The sequence below is a fragment of the Mytilus edulis genome, chromosome 10 (assembly GCF_963676685.1).
Source record: "Mytilus edulis chromosome 10, xbMytEdul2.2, whole genome shotgun sequence".
NCBI classification, from domain to species: domain Eukaryota; kingdom Metazoa; phylum Mollusca; class Bivalvia; order Mytilida; family Mytilidae; genus Mytilus; species Mytilus edulis.
The window spans coordinates 49395663-49419705 of NC_092353.1; the positions used below are offsets into that span (position 1 = coordinate 49395663).

At 31.0% G+C, this 24043-nt stretch overlaps 1 protein-coding gene across 10 annotated transcripts in view; it reads right to left on the reverse strand.

The window, feature by feature from the left end:
- Positions 1 to 24043, reverse strand: part of LOC139491390 (syntaxin-binding protein 5-like) — a 96133-nt gene that overhangs the window by 18258 nt on the left and 53832 nt on the right. For 6 of the 10 annotated variants that reach the window (XM_071279046.1, XM_071279044.1, XM_071279045.1 and 3 more), the window contains 10 exons: positions 23051 to 23123; positions 21621 to 21768; positions 20141 to 20208; positions 18591 to 18631; positions 18111 to 18304; positions 16879 to 17040; positions 14734 to 14882; positions 13623 to 13711; positions 13100 to 13209; positions 7176 to 8085 (listed from right to left, as the gene is read on the reverse strand). In XM_071279046.1, coding sequence (XP_071135147.1) covers positions 7176 to 8085; positions 13100 to 13209; positions 13623 to 13711; positions 14734 to 14882; positions 16879 to 17040; positions 18111 to 18304; positions 18591 to 18631; positions 20141 to 20208; positions 21621 to 21768; positions 23051 to 23123 — 1944 coding nt within the window. Of the gene's footprint in view, positions 1 to 5889; positions 6035 to 7175; positions 8086 to 13099; positions 13210 to 13622; positions 13712 to 14733; positions 14883 to 16878; positions 17041 to 18110; positions 18305 to 18590; positions 18632 to 20140; positions 20209 to 21620; positions 21769 to 23050; positions 23124 to 24043 lie in introns of all 10 variants that reach the window. The other 4 variants (XM_071279048.1, XM_071279049.1, XM_071279047.1 and 1 more) reach the window with 2 other exon arrangements.

The following is a 24043-nucleotide window of genomic DNA, read 5'->3' on the forward strand; positions in this document are numbered from 1 at the left end:
GCATTGAAGACTTGTTGGTGACCTTCTGCTGTTGTTTGTTCTATGGTCGGGTTGTTGTCTCTTTGGCACATTCCCCATTTCCATTCTCAATTTTATGTATCATATAAAGAGATTTCTAGTTCAACTATACAACAATAGACACCATATGGAAATCATGACAAAATGTTCTTATATGAAAATCATTTGTTTCACAATATTTAGAATAAGATTCAACGTGAAGTTAAGAATCAAGAGCTATTCATCTAATTAATAAAGATCAATTAATGTCCATATATATGAAGGGCATATCCACCAGTTTATGAAGAATTAATATTTTTTGGGGGTTAATTATCAAGATCTTGTACTTTTCAAAAATTCTTTTTCATTATGAATAAACAAATGTTTTTGGAAATGTCAGATAGCTAACGTAGTCTAGATGTCAATGTACTAAGGTTATTGATATATATATTTATAGATATATTTACATGTACATTGTATATCAATAACCTCTGAAGCAAATGCACTTTTAATTTATCTAGTGTTAAAATCAACAAGTTGCCCAAGATACCTTAAAACTTTTATAAATGCCATTAATTCAGTAAGGGACATCATATCTGACAGCAAATATATTTTTCTATTTAAATTTTTTTTTTGTACCTTCAAATTTTCCTTCCAGTTATATTTATTCATGTTTGCTTACTTTTGGAATGTCATTGAACAAATAATTATGCAAAATCTTCGATTTCTTAATGTCAATTGTCATAAAAATCATAAATGTCAATAATAAAAAAAAATCTTAATGCCAATTATTATGATAATTCTAAATGCTAATAATCGTGATAATTCTTAATGTCAAATATAATTATCATGCAAAAAATAGCAAGTGACCTTCACACTTTTTCAGTTATGTAAACATTTTTTTAATTGGTGTTAACATATAAATCGAAAGAATATCTATATTCAATTGAATTTTTCAATGATTATCCAAATTTTTTTTGTTTCTTAATGTCAGTTGTCATTAAAGTTGTAAATATCAATTATCATGCCAATTATTATGATAATTCATAATGTCAATTATGATGCAAAAAGAAGTATTTTTGACCTTCACACTTTTTCAGTATTTTTGACCTTCACACTTTTTCAGTTTTGTCAATAATTTTTTTTTGGTGTTAACATATATATCTAGGAATATCTATATTCAATTTAATTTTTCAATAATTATCCAAAAAAATTTTCGTTTCTTAATGTCAATTGTCATGAAAATTGACAATGCTAATAATCGGGATAATTCCTAATGTCAATTATAATCATGATGCAAAAAATAGCATCTGACATTCACAATTTTTCAGTTATGTAAATAACTTTTTTATTGGTGTTAAACTGTTAACATATAATTCAAAAGAATATCTATATTCAATTTAATTTTTCAATAATTATCCAAATTTTTTTCGTTTTTTAATGTCAATTGTCATGAAAATTGTCAATGCTAATAATCGGGATAATTCCTAATGTCAATTATAATCATGATGCAAAAAATAGCATCTGACATTCACAATTTTTCTGTTATGTCAATATTTTTGTTATTGGTGTTAATATAAAACCAAGGAATATCTATAATAAACAGTGGATATGCCTCTCATAATTTAACATTTGTAAATAATTTGTGAAAATCAATGGTAAATTCCAAAAACATCTTCTACAAAAAACTGTACATTTACCAGTTAAAGATTGAAAATAAAAAACCAAAAATCACCCACATTAAACCCAACGTAAATGAAATTAAAATAAACATATATATACACATGTATATAAATCTGGTTGTATAAAAACACCACAACAGCAAGCATGGAGGGGAAATACATCACATAAGTAGGTACCAGTAGGTAATGACATGTTCCCTGTTCTAATTCTTGATTACATTTTGAATACATATATCATTTCAAATTTTAATAAAAGAACAATGTCCCCTGCTTTGCACATATTTTAGTTTTTCAAGGGGCAAAACTCTTTAAAAAAAAGTTGATCAACCATCATTTTAGAACTTGTTCAAGATATTGCTGATGTTGACATATAATATAAGTTTTATAAAAATCTGGCAAGAAAAGTACCTGTGAGAGTGTCAACAAGACCGGACAGACATACAACAGAGGCTAAGATCCCCTGTAGTTCCATTTTCCCCACATGAGTTACGGGTAGGGACAATAAATTGAAAATGTGTCCATTTGAGGTTAAAAGGAAGTAAATAAAGATGACTGGCGCCACCTAGATTTTACATCCAAGATAATAGGTAGAAGTAAATTTATTTTCTGCTGCCTTGGTAATTAGAAATTAAAATTGAAATAATGAGGAATGGGTGTTGGCCATTGGTGTAGAAATAGCGAGAAATTTAGAGAAAACTCTCCAAGACAAGCAACATTTTCTATGCCAAATTAAGCAAGGGGTGTTCTCATACTATTTCGAAAGTTCCGAGACCGTTGAGTACCCTTAAAAAATGCCATGTCTCTATCAAAAAAGCTGTGGCACCATATGTGTTTGACAATTACACCCAAAGGTGTTGATAATTCAGAATTCGAAATTTTTTTCAATGGATCTTTGATAGTGAAAAGGCAGGACCAAATAAGGCTACCATTGTCGCCTATGTAAATAATTACTTCCTTGTAACCTTGACACAGATGAAGACTCAAATCGCATTCAACCTTATAAAGGGACATAACTCCAAAACAGTAAAATTGACACAACCAAAACTTGATCTGAGTTTTCATGGCTATAGCATTGTGTATTAGTTTCATGAGGTTTGGTTGAGGCAAATTAAAACTAGTAAACTGAAACCAATTTGGGACATATGTATGGGTACAACCTGATGGATGAGGGTCAACCTTAAAACCCTCTCCTTGACAATGGGAGCCATCAAGCAAGCAAAAACAACACATCTTAAAAATATTATCACTTACAATTAAATGATCAAACAAGATAGTCACTAACAATTTCTATCAATTTAAAGAAATGGGATATTTGATTTTAACAAGCCTAAAGGTTTTCTGGACCAGCAACATGACCAGCAATGAAATTTAAACCTCAAATAAAGACCCTTTAGAAAATAAAAATATCTTGCACTAAAAGAGGTACTTTTTTTGGTCACAAATCATTTTACATGCCATTACACTACTGTGACAGTTTGATCAACTTGTAATTGTACATACTAAAAAGAAAGTGAGCATTTCTATCCACAGAAATCAGATTACGAAAAATAAAAACTGCTGTGTGCCATACTGTTGCTCAGAACCCTTGATGAATGGGAAGTATAGCTGGTATTTAAAATAAAATTATTAAGAAATGATGTGACAAAATAGATGAATTATTGAAAGAGCATTACACCTCACCCCCACCCCCTACCCCATTTAAAAATTAAATTAAGTATTTTTAGGTCAGTAGAATTGAGAATTTAAAGAAAAAACTAGATGTGTCAAAGCGACACAAATGGCCCTGTCCCAAAAAGTGGAAAAATCTGCAATTTGAATAACACATGTGGACGCAAACATGACGGTAGTCTCACATATCTAAAGTCAGGTCAAAATCTGGAGGCGTATAGAAAAAAAGTCTGTATAACTGTGATTTTCAACAATTTATCAAAGTTTTAAAGCCCATAATTTTGGCAAAAATTAGTGGAGCAGAACAAAACTTTACCTTGATTTGTAACTCATCATTGTTAACTCACATACCAAAAATCAGCTCAATATCTGAAGGCATTTAGAAACAAGAATGTGTCCAAAGTACACGGATGCCCCACTCGCACTATCATTTTCCATGTTCAATGGACCGCGAAATTGGATAAAAAATATAATTAGGCATTAAAATTAGAAAGATAATATCATAGGGAACATGTGTACTAAGTTTCAAGTTGATTGGACTTCAACTTCATTAAAAACTACCTTGACCAAAAACTTTAACCTGAAACATGCGTTTTCATTTTCTATGTTCAGTGGACCGTGAAATTGGGGTCAAAAGTTTAATTTGGCTTAAAAATTAGAAAGATCATATCATAAGGAACATGTGTACTAAGTTTCAAGTTGATTGGACTTCAACTTCATCAAAAACTACCTTGACCAAAAACTTTAACCTGAAACATGCACTTTCATTTTCTATGTTCAGTGGACCGTGAAATTGGGGTCAAAAGTTTAATTTGGCTTTAAAATTAGAAAGATCATATCATAAGGAACATGTGTACTAAGTTTCAAGTTGATTGGACTTCAACTTCATCAAAAACTACCTTGACCAAAAACTTTAACCTGAAGCGGGACAGACGGACGAACGAACGAACAGACAGACAGACAGACAGACAGACAGACAAACAGACAGACAGACAGACAGACAGACAGACGGACGGACGAACGGACGCACAGACCAGAAAACATAATGCCCCTCTACTATCGTAGGTGGGGCATAAAAAAGGTCTGTATAACTGTGATTTTCAACAAATTATCAAAGTCCAAAGCCCGTAATTTCAACAAAAATTAGCAGAGCGGAACGAAACTTAAACTTGATCTGTAACACATCATGGTTAACTCACATACCAAAAATCAGCCCAATATCTGAAGGCATTTAGAAACAAGAATGTGTCCAAAGTACACGGATGCCCCACTCACACTATCATTTTCCATGTTCAATGGAGCATGAAATTGGATAAAAAATATAATTAGGCATTAAAATTAGAAAGATAATATCATAGGGAACATGTGTACTAAGTTTCAAGTTGATTGGACTTCAACTTCATCAAAAACTACCTTGACCAAAAACTTTAACCTGAAACATGCACTTTCATTTTCTATGTTCAGTGGACCGTGAAATTGGGGTCAAAAGTTTAATTTGGCTTTAAAATTAGAAAGATCATATCATAAGGAACATGTGTACTAAGTTTCAAGTTGATTGGACTTCAACTTCATCAAAAACTACCTTGACCAAAAACTTTAACCTGAAACATGCACTTTCATTTTCTATGTTCAGTGGACCGTGAAATTGGGGTCAAAAGTTTAATTTGGCTTTAAAATTAGAAAGATCATATCATAGGGAACATGTGTACCAAGTTTGAAGTCGATTGGACTTCAACTTCATCAAAAACTACCTCGACCAAAAACTTTAACCTGAAGCGGGACAGACGGACGAACGAACGGACGAACGAACGGACGAACGGACGCACAGACCAGAAAACATAATGCCCCTATGTGGGGCATAAAAAACTCCGTATAATGGTTTGTTGTGGAATGACGGAATTTCGGAATTACGGAATTACACAATTACGGACAAGGGTAAAACTATATGGCACTGACAACTTTGTTGCGGGGCCATAAAAATGTCCTGTTTATATGAAAATTTGTATTAGATTTTCAGTAACACTGTGACAATGATCATGATTTACATTGTTTATACAATTTTTGATAGAATTTCCAATATGTCAGTGAGTGAATAGATCCTCCCACCCTCAAAACAAAAAATGGAACTCAAGATTAGGATAGATTAAGTAATGTTTTGATGAACAGTGGAAAAGACATGATTTAATTGATGACAATTACATTTTCTTGTGAAGAACATAAATGAAATTTTTTCTACAGGTCAGAAGAAAACTGGTCAGACAACATCGAGTCAGTTGAAAATCTATTGCATTCCTTTCTTTGAATTGTCAGAAACCCCAATTTATGTTATCAAGTTAATTTCTGCATAGCTCACTCAGCTGAACTGTATCTGTTATGGTTGTTATGATATTTTATGACAATTTTGCCAAAACCCAGATTGTAAAAAATTTCACAAGAATCATAAGAAATACAATTCGGCAGATAATTTCTGTACAAGGACAACGTTGACCAAACTTTTTTCACAACATAAAAAGACATAGATTATAATAGCAATGGTGTGCACCTCCACCAGTCATTTCCTCTACGGACGCCACACTTTGAGCTTTCTGTAGTTTTCGAATACCTTGTGACTTGCTTCGTTTTAATTCAGGAGGTTGCTGTTGCCTTTTTTGCTTTAGACACATTGGACTCACACATACACCATTTATCTATAAATTAAGGGTTCATACAACAATCATGGACATCTACTGATTATCTTCCCTCCTAACATAGGAGAACCTATATTTTATATTATATCCAAGTGTGTGAGTTGTGTGCCATCCAAGTTCAGTTTTTGCTCAAACTTACTTTTATAGATTACTTACCAATGACGTTTCCATCTGAGTTACATGTAGTTTTAAAGTCAAAACTCAGTTTATCTACATGTGCCACTAGTTTCATGGCCAAAACAAACATGGTTCTGAGATTATTTTGTCCTTAATTAATAATGTTTTAGTTAAGAAATTACAAATGAATTTGCAGAATATTTTTATATTCATGCCATGCAGTTAGATTACAGTAAACAGCTTTGCTATAAAACTTTTTACTGAATTTGGCAACTGTTAATATTACCCCCTTTCCTTTTTGTTTTTGCTAAACCTTGCAAAGAACTTTCTTATACTTTTAACCAATCCTGCTATTGTCAACTCGAAAATAAAAAAAAGCGCCAGAAAAACACTATAATTCTATTAAAAACAGCAACAAAAAAATCCCATATTTTTATAACAAAGCAAAATTTAGGCAAACCATGACAACACAGGCTGAAAAAATAAAAGTATAGTTACCATGGTTACAAGAGATGAAAATGATGAAGATGAATATACATGCTATAATCCCAGAATGCAAAGCGAGGGATACATGCAACAACAGAGGTCAAACTTAACATGCTGCCACAAATGGATCAATCACAGTCTTGCATTGAAATTTATAGTCTCAATTTGAGCATTGTAGTTTTTTTCAATTTTTTTCATGATTTGAGGGGAATGAAAAGAGGTGTGCACTATACACAGCCGAATAAGGTAATGCGTTTCATTTTTAGACAAAAATTTGTGTATCATCATACTAATTACTTGACTTGATCCAATATCATAAATAAAATGTGTAGTAATGAAATAAACAGAATTGTGATTCATCAATTTGTAACACCGAAGTAATACTGGAGGACTTAGCCGTTGGCCAGAGTTTTTGTCATGCTCAGGAAGACCCTTCTTACCCTGCAATTAGAAAAAGACACACACATATTTGACTAATACTTAAATATATACCAAAGATACCTCAGCAAAAGAACTAAAAACTTGTCCTGAAACATACCAGGTTGTAATAATTCTGTAATGCTCATTTTTCTAATTGTTGTATGCCCTTCTTTATCATTTGACAAGTCTAGAACTTCAAGTTTTGGTTTCTTGTCCTCCTCTTTGAAAAGCTTATTTTGAATTTGGACACTCATTCGCCTCATACTTTTAAAAAATCCTGTATCTGGCTTCTCGTCATCTGTATCATCGTCCGTAATCTCTTTATGGTGCTTGTCTTTATGGAAGTCAAGGTCATCTGTGTGCGATGATTTACTATTGTTTAAATTGTCACTATCACTTGAAATTCCAGCGTCTTCTTTAAGTTTTTTAGAAGAATGAGATTTTTTACGATGAAAACCAAGTTTATGTAATGAGATTTTCCTGGTTTTCTGTTTTTCCGGGGGTTCAACATCAATATCAGGTTCTGATGATGACCTTGGTCTATCATCACCTTTACCATTTGAGTATTTCGCAATCAAACCACTCGGCTCTGATTTCGTTTTTCCTACTTTTTTCTTTTTGCCCATATATGGCATTTTTTCTAATGTCAAATTATGGTTATTGTTATTGTTCGTAGGAGTTCTTTCTTCATCTGAGTAGGATGTCTCCGCCAGCTGGACTTTCAAACTTGGAAGCGTGAGTGGTTGAACAGACATCCGACGAATATTTTTCCTCATGGAGGCTTCCATACCGATTCCACCACCACCATCGTCACTTTCCTTTTTATCATTTAAAGTATTAGTATCATTATCCAAAGTTTCTGCTAAAACTGCAGTTTCAACAATTTCGTCTTCAACACTAGAATTAACTTCGTGATCACTTTTATCGGAGTCTGTCTGTTGACTTTCTTTAATAGCCAACAAAGGGTAATCGCTAGGCCAAGAGGATTTTTTCTTTAATCTGGCAGGGTTGGTTTCAGGGGATGGTGACTGTAGATTTAAACAAAACAAACAAAACTAAAACATAAAAGTAAATAAAACACGAAAAACTTAACAAAATAACAAAGGTAAAATAAGGATACTACCTGGAGGGAAAGAGGACAACGATGCATACACATATAGTGTTTGGAGGAGTGTATGCATTATCTGCTAGAGTGCTTTCTGAACATGCTTAATAAGTCTGGAGAATGTCACATGGCTTTAGATACTTTTTTGAAGAGATAATTTAAGCATTAAAGTATGGTTGGTTTCTGATTAAATTTTTTAAAGGGATATCACTTTTTTTTTACATCAACATTTGCATTTATAAAGGTGAGTGACAATATTTGATTTTTTTTTTAATGAAATATCAATCCAGATTTAAAAATAAATATATATATATATATATATATCCTTAGGAATAATTTGAGATACAGATTTAAAGTTCAACTTTTTCACAGCCAAAAGTAAATGATGTTCATTGAGTTTATAAGTTTTTACGGTCTTTAAAAACAAATTCTTCTCCTGTCATGTTCTTCAAATTAAATTAACAAAAATTGTATTGATGGCAGAGGTCATTACATTTTCATCTGTCTTTGTGCTATTTTTCTACAAAAGGTTACACAAAGATTTGTTTTTAATTATTTGCCATCAATGAATTTTTTGAAATTAGTATTGATGGCAGATAAAGGTCATTACTTTTTCATCTCTTTATGTACTTTTTTCTACAATAATGTTTTTAATTATTAGTGTTTAATTATATAAATAGCCATAACATTAATTCTCCAAAAACATTAAACAAAAATAAGGTTGAAACACAAATTTGCAAGCGTACAGCAACTAAAACTACTACTTTTTTCTAAAAAAAAATAACAACATAAAATTGTCTACTTCTAATTTCTACTTTTGTAAATGTACAGTAAAATCATAACATTTGTTAGAAAATACACCATAATCATCATTTATAAAATGAAAGAGATATTGCTTAGAAAATTAAATGCTTGCATTCAAAATTCAAAATTATTTGCTAGTAAATATGTATTTTGAAATGCCATCGAAAACAATTCAGTATTATTGTCATTAAAAAAAAAAATAAGAATTTAATTTGGAAATAAGCATTATTTATATAGCTTTGTTTGCAATTGAATGAAATTGTTATTTTTTAAACATGAATTTTTTTTTAATTAAATGTTCTGCAGTTTCAAATTTATTACAATCAAAATGCTTTTCATTTTCGGACAGCATTTGGCTTTTAAATTTCTTACCTCATAATTAATTCAGGTATATAGCTTATATTCTAATGTTATGTTTTTTTCTGTATAGTAACAAATTAAACATTTAAACAAAATCAATTCCTACAGCAAACAAAACTGCAAATAATATTCATGATTTAAAAGCGGAATTCAATTTCTTTTCTCAGTTATGGCTTCTTATAACATGTAACATTTACCATTGTTCATAATTTCCCCAAATCTTAAAATATTTCAAAATGCAAATAGAATGTACATTTAGCCTTTATTTTTCATTGATTTGAGCCATGGTGAAATCTTTTGCTGATGAATATCATGTCATAATATATAAGCAATTAATGTTATCTTCAAGCTTTTTTTTTAATTGAAATGAATAATATTTGATTACCTAAAAGATATAGTTAAAATACTATCTACTGTATTTTTCTGTGTCATAAATTTTCAATAAGTTCTATTTTACAAATACATGTGTCATATTTTTTATGTGTATATTTGGTTTTAAGAACTAAGTCTCCTTTGATTTGTGTCGAAAAAACATTTCATCAAGACATTACATTTCCCCCTTTTTCTCCCACAAAAAAGGTTTCAGCTTTCATTTTTGTAAATGAATATAATAAAACAAACAATTTATTACACATAAAAGAGACTTTGTTGCTAGGTGTTTATTTATAACTCTAGTACAACATGTTTTTTTATTGTCCTGTGTGACTCTAGTGATGAATTGTTTCCTATGCTCCTTACCTCTCAAGTAACAGAACCCTGATAAAATTACTTTAAATAAAGGGTCAAGTTACAGAACCCTGATAAAATTACTTTAAATAAAGGTCAGTATCTGTAATCACCAAACAAAGTTCAAAGTTCAAAGTTCAAACAGATATAATGCATATTTGTGATTAACTGCCATCATTTACTGTGGATTTAATATTATTCGTTGGATTCCAATTTTTCTTAGATTTCGTGGGTACAGGATAACCACGAATTTAAATATTCAATGAATTATTAATTTGCTATATGATTAAATGCAGACTTTATGAAAAGCATGAAATCAAATATTCAAGAAAATGTAAGTTTTTCTCAATCAATGAAAACTGGTACCCCCAAAAATAAATGAATCCACAGTATACTATTGATTCATTTATTTTTGTGGGTACCAGTTTTTGAGGGCTCAGAATGAACTATTTGATATTTGGATTCACAAAAGTCTGCTGAAATTTGTTCTTTTTTAAAGGTTTAAATTTGTGGTTGACCTATCCTGTCTAAATCAACAAAAATTGGTATCAAATGAATAATAAAGAATGCTCAGTACTCAGCTTTGGAATATCAAAACTATATAACGACAGCAGAGTTTTCCTTAGCACATTGTAAACGCATGGTTAAATTCTTTACAATTTTAGCTATCAACTTTCTGCCAATTACAACCAGGTGCTCCCAGGGCGCAGCTTTATACGACCGCAGAGGTCGAAGCCTGAACAGTTGGGGCAAGTATGGACAAAACATTCAAGCGTGATACAGCTCTGAATTTGGATTGTGATCAAATTTTTGACATTACATGGGTTTTTTTTACACAAAACAAATGTCAAGATTTTACAAATCAATTAAAGATTTCTTCTTCAAACTTTTTAAATCTAAAATTAAATAGTTGACACAGCATAGGTTTCTGACACAGAATGAATGTGGTCTAATGAACTTAAAAGTTGTTTTTTTTGCCTTTGAGCAATTCACTATGCTGTTGAATATTAATCCTCTCAAAAAAAGGTTTGAAGAAATTTTCTTTTTATTTATGAAATCTGAAATGAAGTTATTTACATAAAGTTATTGGCAAATAAAAATAGAAAATGACATCATAGTCATGTCTGGCAAATTTCCAACATATATTATCAACTACTATTCTATACAAAGAAAGATAACTCCAATTCAAAATTAATTGCTATTGCACAATATTGTGCAATTAGATATTTCTTGCTATTGTGCAATACTGTGCAATTGAAAATTTCTTGCTATTGCACAATACTTGATATGGAATCCTGATTTGGACCAATTTGAAAACGGGACCAAAAATTAAGAATCTACATACATAGTTAGATTCGGCATATCAAAGAACCCAAATTATTCAATTTTTGATGAAATCACACAAAGTTCAATTTTGGACCCTTTGGGCCCCTTATTCCTAAACTGTTAGGACCAAAACTCCCAAAATCAAACCCAACATTCCTTTTATGGTCATAAACCTTGTGTTTAAATTTCATAGATTTCTATTTACTTATACTAAAGTTATGGTGCAAAAACCAAAAATAATGCTTATTTGGGCCCCTTTTTGGCCCCTAATTCATAAACTGTTGTGACCTCAACTCCAAAAATCAATCCCAACCTTCCTTTTGTGGTCATAAACCTTGTGTTAAAATTTCATTGATTTCTATTTACTTATACTAAAGTTATTGTGCGAAAACCAAGAATAATGCTTATTTGGGCCCTTTTTTGGCCCTTAATTCCTAAACTGTTGGAACCAAAACTCCCAAAATCAATCCCAACCTTCCTTTTGTGGTCATAAACCTTGTGTCAAAATTTCATTGATTTCTATTCACTTAAACTAAAGTTATAGTGCGAAAACCAAGAAAATGCTTATTTGGGCCCTTTTTGGCCCCTAATTCCTAAAATGTTGGGACCAAAACTCCCAAAATCAATCCCAACCTTCCTTTTGTGGTCATAAACCTTGTGTTAAAATTTCATTGATTTCTATTCACTTTTACTAAAGTTAGAGTGCGAAAACTAAAAGTATTCGGACGACGACGACGACGACGCCAACGTGATAGCAATATACGACCAAAAAATTAAAATTTTTGGGGTCGTATAAAAATAATTCATAAATATCATGCTTTGAATTAATGTTTTCCTTCAAATTAACCTGTTAACATTATATGCAGGGAAAACACTGAGCCATTTGGTGATTACAGAGACTAACTTGTAAGAAAAACAATGTTTGTTATTAAAGTACTATAGTAATTCAATTTGTACTTATATATATCTTATTAACTACTTAAATAATACACCAAAGCAAAAGTTTTCAACATATTACAAATAAATTTTATACTGAGTTGGTCAAGAGAAATTAAACATTGGAAAGATTTTGCATTCTGCCCACTAAATGGCTTAAAAATATACTCTCTAAGCAAAAAAGACTAGAAAAGGTTGTTGGCCCACTGAGTTATTATATCACTGGTCATACCTAATCCACCCTGATTTCTTAGTTGCACTAAAAATTCTACATCAAGCCTTCTTATATCAACTACCCAAAGTTGAAATTATATTAAATGTATTTTGTGGAAAAGGGGTGGGGGTCCTAAAAATGAATTACATAATACCTTACACAAAACAAAAAGAATAAGGTGTTACAAAACTTTTCCAATGGTGTATAATTTAAAAGTTCTACATACTTCAAGCATTTCTAAATTAACTATTAAAATTCAATGGTTTTAACAAAATGCAAAAGTAGATCTGACTGAGGGCCAGATGTTGATAGGTTCAATCATAAACAAAAAGAATTAATTAATAAAAGATAATCTTTTTATTTTTGTTTCTACAGTATAACTTCTTTGTAAATTACCAATATTTTTTTCTAACAAAGGGAGACAATTTACAATTTTCAAATAAAATTGAAATATTATCTCCCCTTAGATATTAACAAGAATGATAAAAATCAATTTAACAGATGTATATATTTTAAATAATGCAGCAAAATTCCTTTTTTTCATCAATTTTCATATGTTTTAATCACTTACTTGATCAGTGGTGGGAGAACGACAGCCTTCCTCATTCCCTGAAAACTCGGCTTGGTTGAACTTTTTACCCCTGGGCGACCTTGGAGCCCTCTGATAGGGATCCATAGAACCTAAAAAACACATGCAGAAAACATGCATATATGTTTATTAGGCAAAAGATGTAGTAAGAAACATACAGTTAAAGAAAAAGAAAGTTTTAAGAACTTATTCCCTTTCGTATATATTTTTATGTTCTTGTGAAAATTATAGAAGTCCAAATACAAAGGATACAAGTGACAGATATGAGATAAGAGTAATGACAAGATTTGTCATTAATAAAAATCACCAGAGACAGATACCTTACCAATACCAAAGGAGGTAGAAAACTTTCACATTAAAAGCACTGGAAATACACTAAACTATATTCTTCTCATACCTAAGTACAGCTTGAAATTTCCACATGTTAAAACGATGTCATAGCACAATTGTGACTCTATTTTTATACAGCCCTTCTTACAAAGAAATTACAATATTCTATATTTACCATATAAATCAGGAGTTCCTAAATTTAAAAGACACGTTTTTTGCAGGTAATCAATAATTGCTAGACCTGACTCATTACCAAACGCTAATCTGAAAAATAAACAAAGAAACAAATATTTATAAATATATATATGGCAAGCTATAAAACCAGGTTTAATCTACCATTTTCTACATAGAAAATGCCTGTACCATTTCAGGAATATGACAGATGTTATCCTTCATTTTGATTTTGCCATTTGATTTAGGACAGTGACTTTTTGTTTTAAATTTTCCTTGGAGTTCAGTATTTTTGTTATTTAACTTTTGAGTTTGTTTAACTTTTTATTTCTTTTCTGTAAATTTTGTGAAATGCTCATTGTTGCAGTGACATTTGTGTTTTGTTTATTTCATTCCCTTTATTGTCTTGTGAACATATTCAATTAAAAGTATATTGCGTACATTTTAGTCTGGGGTGAAACATGGTCTTTTTATATCCATAGTTGAAATTGGGCTTTGATCTAGCTTGCAGTAACTAACAGTACTCTTTGATTGTTACTTTGTGAGTCTTTTTTGTTTTTGTTCTAAGAAGAGATTTGAAGAATAAGGGTAATAAATGTAAAATCTTATTGTATATGTATATACTGCAGATTCATTAATATTTGTTGGATACCCAGGAACCACAAATTTCAATGTACAACAAATTGCAAATTGTTCTATAAAAATGTATGCAGACCTTGGCAAAACCAAAATATGGAATATCCACGAAAACGCAAGTTCTTCTCAATCCATGAAAATTGGTACCCACGAAAATACATGAATCCACAGTAATATAAATCACCCCACAGCTTTTTACAGTTGATTGTACATTATGTGTTTTGCTCATATACTGTAGATTCATTTATTTCCATGGGAACCAATTTTCACAGACTGAGGAAAACTTGCATGTTCATAGATATATAATTTCATGGTTTTGTCAAAGTCTACATACACGCCATTATAAAATTTGTAATTCATTGAACTTTGAAATGCAGGGTTCCACTGTACCCACAAATCCATGAAAATTGGTATCCAATGAATATTAATAAATCCACAGTATACATTATGGGTTTTGCTCATATGACTGATATACTTACAATCCATACACTGAATTGACTGATATATATGTAATATTTCCAGGATGTTCACTATCCAGATATTGTAATAAACACACTAAATCTGAGTAGTAACCAGCACTGAACTTCCGACTACCAGACTTTACAATCAATGCTGTCCCTGTTTCCAGCTGTTAAAATAAGAATGTTTAATGTTACATAAACATGTCATGAATAGAAAATATATTAAGTTTGGACTTGTAAACATAATTTTTATGATTTATTTTCAACTGTACAAGTAAAATCATATTAAGCATTAGTGATATCTATCAATATAGCAATGATAATATCCATATTATTTTTTCCTAAAACTTATTTGACTTAAAAATGTAAATAGATGGGAGAATTAAACAAGAAATCATAGTCTAGATATAATAGTTTCAGGAGAGATATTGTTTGGTAGTGTATCTAGATCTGCAGGCCCTAATTTATTTTACATCATCAATGGATGCACATGCTTTCTTGTAAATGTCCCACTAAAAGCGTTACACTCCTCACATTTTGGGGTACATTTTTGGACATTATTTTTATACATATATTATTATGTAACATAGCACATACCGCTACCATCTTTGGTAGTAAAAACTAACTAATCATAATACATTATCTGACACAAAAAAAATCACATATATAGTATCACACAAGAGACTGACAAAGGTTAGAAAGAAAGGCATAACTTTTTTGAAATAGTCCATATGCATCCTACCCTTCATTTTAATCTCAATGTTTTTATACAAAAGTGGCCAGTTGTTCCAGTCAGTCAGTTTAAGGTTATGTTCACAAAATATCCTTAGGGGTGCACTTTATTGCATTTTATTTTTCACATATTGGTATTTTTTAACACTACAGCTTAAACGTTTTCTACAGATGTTAACATTATGATCTTTGTAGCCATAAAAGCACATAATTAATTTTGCTTCCAGCAAGAAACTGTTATCAGCATTTCACTTTCAAAAGTTGTTATATAATATCCAAGAAATTTCATACATAAGTGTTTTTTTTATTCTATTTAATCAATTTCTTACTACAAGAATATAAAGTGCTGTTAAATTCCATGGTCTTATTGGTTAATACCAACAGTTCTTCCATAACACAACTTTCTCAATGTTCATCCATTTTGAAACTTGATTTCATTTAACATCACTGATGAGTCTTTTGTAAACAAAATGTGCTTCTGGCATACAGAATTATTATCCTGGTAATTTTTATGTTGTTTTTTTTATAATAATTTTTTTCTGTTTCATTTTATGCAAACAAAACAATAATAATTTGAACTAGATATCATTGAGATGGGAGCCATCTTTGTGGGCCCCGCTGTGAATAATGTGCATTAAAAAAAATTGTATCTTTACAATAGGACATGGGTTTGTCAACTGAAATCAAAGTTTTTGACCTTGACCTTTGACCTAGGAAGTTGTAAATAAATTATAACACACCCATTGGTGTTGGTTTATTTACATGTCAAGTATAAACTTTGAAATGATAACGGTTCTCAAGATATAGAGCGGACACGATCTTTACCATAGGACATGGGGTTGTTAACTGAAACCAAAGTTTTTGACCTTGAGCTTTGACCTAGGAAGTTGTACATAAATTATGACATACCCTCTGATATTGGTTTATATACATTTCAGGTATAAACTTTAAAATGATAACGGTTCTCAAGATATAGAGCGGACACAATCTTTACCATAGGACATGGGGTTGTCAACTGAAACCAAAGTTTTTGACCTTGAACTTTGCCCTAGGCAGTCGTTCATAAATTATGACACACCCTCTGGTGTTGGTTCATATACATGTCAAGTATAAACTTTGAAATCATAACGGTTCTCAAGATATAGAGCGGACACGATCTTCACCACAGGACACAGGGTTGTCAACTGAAACCAAAGTTTTTTTACCTTGACCTTTGACCTAGGAAGTTGTACATACATCATGACACGCCCTCTGGTGGTGGTTAATAAACATGTAAAGTATAAAGTATGAAATCATAATGATTCTCTAGATATGGAGCGGACACAAAGTTAAAGTGTTACGGACGGACGGACGGACGGACGGACGGACAGACTGATCACTATAGGGCGACCCGCCTAAAGGCTGGGCCCTAATAAGACTAGAATAACTTACTTTACAGCTATGACTATCTGAGGTATTACTTGAGTATGACCCCATACTACCACTTTGCTGCTGACTAACTACACTAAGACTTGGGGTAGACGACTTTGGACACTCAAAATCTGGTGAATCTAAATCATCGTACACTTCATACACAATAGAAATATCCAAACTCTGCAAAACATTTAATCATTGTTTAAAATATTACAAAACTATTTAATTAAGCTCTATGTAAATTGACACTGATGTCTTTGTCGTGTAATTTCAAGAATTTTTAACGTAACCATCTTCCAGAAATACTAGATGGCATACATACATTACCCTATTTCTTACAAGTGTAAAATTCCTTTGTTATTTGATCAAGAACAGTTTTGATGGTAAAACATGTCATTATTACATTATTGTTTCAAGTTAGGGTGAAGGTTGGTGCCTATTAAAACATTTAAACCAGCCGCAAGTCAGTATCCTGATGTTCAGTGGTTGTCGTTTGTTGATGTGGTTCATTAGTGTTTCTTGTTTCTTGTTATTTTTGTTTTATAGATTCTTGTTTCAATGGTTTTAATCTAGCCATTTTGTGGCCCTTTCTAGTTTGCTGTTCCATGGGAGCCAAGGCTCCAAGTTGAAGTGCGTACTTTGAGGTATAATGGTTTACTTTTACAATGTGTGTCTTGGATTGAGAGTTGTCTCATTGTCACTCATACCACATCTTCCTATTACATGTATTGAAAGCAATATGTTTAAGTTAAGACTCATGTAAATCATTGGTAAACTCATTTGTAGCCAGCTGTTTCAACTATGCTATATAGAAAACAAAATCTTACAACTGTTTATACAGCTCTAAATAAAAGAATTGAAATGATACAAAAAATAGGTAATCATCTGTTTAATTTGTATCGATATACAGTTATGATTCAATGGGAAGATGATGAATGCTTAAGAAAACATTTGAATTTGAAATAGACAAAAGGATCTTAGTAATTCTGAAAAGATAAAATTTATGACTTTTACAATTTGACTTGTTAAAATACAAAATTTGTTTAAATTTTTTTTCAAAATTTTATTGGTAATTTACAATTTACAACTTTTTGCCAATCTTACAAGAATATTCAATGTGTAATGTTATGTATGCTGACATAGAAACATGACAACTTTGGCAAGAAATTTAGATTTTTATTTTTCATGTTATCATGTAAACACAAAACATCAATCTATTCTCTAAATAAATAAATAAAAAATATACTCACTGAAACTTCTGTTGATATCTCTTGTTTTGAGAATTTAAAGAGTATTAAATGAGTTGCCCCCGCTAAACACAATATTCGGCTCTCTGGACACAAATGTATTAAATACACAGCAAATGGATCATCATCTTGACTTTCCTTTTTTGGTTTTTCAAATATTTTGGCAGTTTTTAATTTGTACAAAACTTGAAGTGTAACTGAAAAATGAAACAATATATTCATATACAAAAAGTAAATGTGGTATGATTGCCAATAAGACTTAATTGATGTATTTTCCCATCAAGATGCAATCTCAAATTATTATTCAACTTTTATTTATTTATTCACTCTACATCTCTTCTTTGCTGAAGGCAATGTTTTTATGCAACGTGCAAATAATACGTGTTATTCTTTTGAGTTTTACAATGTTCCAAAAATTGATATACTGTCGATCCATAAAAACATGGTACACCAAAAAAGTAAATAAAATAGTATATGTCTTACCTGATGAAGCATCCCAGAACTTGACAGACCCATCAGCGTGGCTGAAATACAAAATAAAAATTTCTAAATCTTTATGTATTTAAATCAGTACTGACAAGTTGGATACATTTTTAATAAACCATATATTGAATGTGTTGTGAAAATTTATGGATGGTACCAGTGGGTTTCGAAACTTCAATCTCAGGATCTAAAGGCAGTGCTCTAAGTTCTAACCAATTGAGTCAAATAAGATTTTCCCTAACTCAACTGGTTAGGCTACCTTTATATATCCAGGTCTACTACAATTGTTAAACAGTTGATTGTGATTTTCAGACAAATCTTTATAACTATGTAAGAGACATTTATTTCAAGTCTGACCTGATTCTTTGTTTTTTGTGGTGTTTAGTTGTTTTCTCTTTGATGTATACCTTACATCTCCCTTAATAATTCATAAATATACATATCGTCGCTGGGCTTCTAAAATGTAGTTTATGACTTTTTTGGCTACAAATACTTTTGACATCAATGGTCTGGGCGGGAGGAAATCTTTGGTATTACAAAATAGCATACAATTAGACCAATCAAAATGTGTGAAATAAGACATATTACAAAATTGCCAATGTCAGTTTTTTGTAAAGTTTGCTTCTAAAATGTTGTATGAAAACTTGAAAATCGTTGTAGAATGGCTTTGGGAAAAAAATAATTGTACATTTCTTAATTTCTGTGAAAATAATTTGAGTTCTTGGATCCAGAAATGTCAAAGTTTTTATTTCACTGCTATTTACAAAAATGTTCAAGTTCACATACAACATTTTGGAAGCATGCATTTTGCCAAAATTTTCAAAGCCTGTTTGTGAGATATTTTTTTCTTGAAAAATCTGTAATTTACCACATTATAGAAGCCCAGCGACGATATCAACACTAAATCTTATACTGTAGATTTATTATTATTCGTTGGATATCAATTCCCGTGGGTTTCGTGGTTTCAAATGTTCAATGAAATACATATTTTTAATAGGCTTTGTATACAGACTGGCAAAACCACAAAATCAAATATCAACGAATATGCAAATTTTCTGCAATCCACGAAAATTGATGACCACGAAAATAAATGAATCCACAGTTTTTCCTGTTGCATTGATCATCTTAAGACATAATAATTCTTTTTTTTAACGAAAAGATTCATACACAATGCACAACTTATATTCTTTCAAATCTAAACAATATTTTTTAACAAGTATGATGATGTTTGAATGAGGAAACACTGTATTGCATTGCAAACAATGGTTGTCGATGGTTCCTTTCTGTCATATTGGATTTTTTTTTGGTAAATTGATTTGTTATAAATTAGGCGGATTATTTTCTTAATTGAAGCATTAAATATTTTGCAGGTTAGGCATTTTGAAAGCCAATAACGGTATTAGTTTTTCTCATTGTTGAAGGCCTTACAGTTACCTATAATTGCTTACATCCACTTCATTAGAAGTCAGATGGATAATTGACTCATTGACAATCAAAACCACATAGATCTCCTTTTTTTTTTTATGTAATATTTTTTTTTAAATACGTACCCAGTAATGAGAATTTCTGGATAACTACACGTGGTTGTTCCCCATATTCCTCCTTTGATTGGCCATTCCTAAAATAAAGTTTATATATATATGAACTGTTTACACTGGAAAGCATGTTGATGTCAGTCTTTCAAAGAGTTTAAAAGTACATATTATTTATTCTTACATTTACTAAACATGTCAAAACCATTTGGCAACAAGATTTGAAATAATTGCAATTCCTTTTTAAAAATACTTAGTCCTTATATTATAAAAACTCATATGACCTATATAGGTTTTTTCTTGTACATATTGTGACTTTATTGGAGAGTTGTCTCTTTGGCACTCATACAACATCTTCTTATATCTATCAAGCTTTAGAGACCTCGGTGGCCCAGCGGTCTTAGTAGTTACTACTGCCAGTCAACACTGAGGTTGTGAGTTCGAAACCCACTTGCTGAGGTGCACTCGACTCCAATCTTAATTGACTAGTATTGTCAGTTTTCCTAATGAAGGTCAGTGGTTTTCTTCGGACACTCCTGCTTCCTCCATCAATAAAATCTGGCCGCCACGAAATAGCCTAAATGCGCTGATTAAAAGTGGCTTAAGGAGGTAGACCAAGGTTAAGGAAAATAACTCTTAAAATCATCAGTACGTTTGTGTCAACCATTTTCATAAATATATTCTAAGCTTCTAGGTTACATAGATTATTTTCAATCTGTTTCAGGTAAATGCTTAAAATTCATTGAGGAAACTTGACTTTTACAAACACATAACTGATTTAAAGAGTTATCTCCCTGTTCCAAGGTCTACCCCCTTAAAACACCAAAAATCAAATCAAATCTATAGAGCTTATCATCAAACAGCGCAATAACATCAAGAACAACATGACTTACAAGTCAAGGGTTGTAAATTTTGTTTGTATTCAGTGGTTGTTGTTTATTGCTGTACATCGTATTCGTTTATCCATTTTTTTATTTTGTACATAAAAAGAATGTTATTTTTCCTCGTCTGAATTGTTTTACATTTGTCATTTCAGTGCCTTTTAAAGCTTGTTGTGCAGTATTTGTTTTGCTCATGGTTGAAGGCTGTAAAGTGACATAAAGCTTCTTCTCATTAGTAATTTCATCTCTGGTGAGAGTTGTCTCATTAGCTATTAAACCACATATTCTTATTTTAATGTTCATATCTTGAGTTGTGGAGTGAATTCTTATATCTTCTAAGATTTCCCCAAGTTTTCAAATATCTTGACCATTCCATTAGTGCTGCATGATTATAAGTAAAAGGAAAAAGTAAAATCACAAAAAATATTGAACACCAATTAAATTTCAAAACAGAAAATCCCTAATCAAATGGCAAAATTTAAAGCTCATCCACATCAAACGCATGGAAAACGACTGTCATATTCCTGACTTGGTAAGGACATTTTCTAATGTAGAAAATAGTGGATTAAAACTGGTTTTATAGCTAGCTTAACATCTCGCTGTATGACAGTACTTACTTTTTCGCTGAATCCACTTCTTTTTTGTTTGGATCCAACAGAATAAAATGCTGGTATAATATCTGGTGGACAGTCAGCATAGTATTGTAAGGCTGTAACAGGAGACTCGTGGATATCCATAGGATAAGGATTCTCAAAACACGGATATCTGTAAAAGAAGTAAGACATTATAGATATCCATAGGATAAGGATTCTAAAAACACAGATATCTGTAAAAGAAGTAAGACATTATAGATATCCATAGGATAAGGATTCTAAAAACACGGATATCTGTAAACGAAGTAAGGCATTATAGATATCCATAGGATAAGGTTTCTCAAAACACGGATATCTGTAAAAGAAGTAAGACATTATAGATATCCATAGGATAAGGATTCTCAAAACATGGATATCTGTAAACAAAGTAAGACATTATAGATATCCATAGGATAAGGATTCTCAAAACACAGATATCTGTAAATGAAGTAAGACATTATGGATATCCATAGGATAAGGATTCTCAAAACACAGATATCTGTAAATGAAGTAAGACATTATGGATATCCATAAGATAAAGATTCTCAAAACATGGATATCTGTAAAAGAAGTAAGATATGGTAAGGCTGTAACAGGAGACTCATGGATATCCATAGGATAAGGATTCTCAAAACACGGATATCTGTAAAAGAAGTCAGATATTTTGCAAATTTTTGCCAGATGTTGAGCAGGATCTTCAGAGCACTTGAGAACACCCCAGTTATTGGTGGGTTTGTTTTGCTTTAATTTATAGTCTTTATTGTTCTATATTGTGTTTTGCATACTATTGTTTGTCTTTTCTTTTTTTTGTCATAGTGTTGTCAGTTTATTTATTTTAACTATGAGTTTAAAGGTCACTCTGGTATCTTTCGTTCCTCTGTTATACAATTTCTTTATTTTCATTCATTCATATTTTCTATTTGTATCTTGACTGGCAATGTTTACTGTTCATAACATGCAAGTTATGTTGTGCATAACCCGAAACAGACATATAATGTAGTTTTGTCAATTGAGGTGATAAATAACACTACAGGGAGATAAAATCTGTAAAATCTGCTAAATGTTTTAATCACGTTCTATAAAATATTAAGCTTCTCAATGATCAAAATTAGTGTTTGTCAAACTGCTATATATCCAACCAATTTTTCCCAATTATGTGTCAGGTTCAAGTTTTTTGAAATTTTGATATTTTTGTCAAAGGGCTAAAGAAAATATTGTAAAAAATTTATGAAAATTAAACAAACAGTTTTTTTCTATTAGTCATTAGATATAATTTAAAAGGAAAACAAATAAATCAGGAATATTTCTCCCAAACTTGGTTGACAATTTTCTGGAAATTTATTATTCATGGCAATAATTACGTTATTTTGTCATTTTGGTCACACATATTAAGGTATAATGTATTGGAATCTTACCCAGGAGTTGTTAAGTCTACTACCACCAAATCATTCTGTAACAACACCACTATAGCATAAGGTTCCTGAAAATCTGTAAACAAAAAAAATAATATAATATTAATTATTGCAAGTACAACTCATCTTTAGTGTCTGTAAAGGCAAATTTCACTCAATAATATACTTATAGATTATCATTGGTCATCGCAACAAGATTAATTTTCTCTCCTGAGCCTGCACAGCAAAATTAAGAAAAGCAAGAAAAGTTGAGATGACAAATGATAATCTGTTAATCGCTATTTTACCCACGAAAACATTAATTTCAATGACAATGGCATGTGCATACTGAGTTTCTAGCAATAATTTTTCACATCACTCTACTATGCTGAGAATTATAATTATCAGTCCGTAAGATTAAAGGAAAATTTCTTAAAATAGCGATTAACTATAATATATACAAAAAATATTTTTCATAGTTTGGATGCGGATAGCTGTCTAATTGGCAATCATACCACATCTCCCTTTTTTTATATGGGTATGGTTTTATTTTATTGTAAAACATCTGCAAAGGCAACAATGTGTAAAACTATAATTAAACCAGATGCTCCGCAGGGCGTAGCTTTATACGACCGCAGAGGTTGAACCCTGAACGGTTGGGGCAAGTATGGACACAACATTCAAGCTGGATTCAGCTCTAAATTTGGATTGTGATTAAATAGTTGACACAGCATAGGTTTCTGACACAGAATGAATGTGTTCTAATGAACTCAAAATTTTTGTTTTCTCTTAGAGCAATTCACTATGCTGTTGAATATTAATCCTCTCAAAAAAATGTTTGAAGAAATTTTCTTTTTTATTTATGAAATTTCAAATGAGAAAAATTGAACCCAATTTTTTTAATCACATCCCCCTTTCCCTTATTCCAAAACTAATCTTAATTAAAATTTCTAATGGAGTTTGCAACAATAACTACTCATTTAAATACATCATAAAATATTAAGATGTAAAAAAACT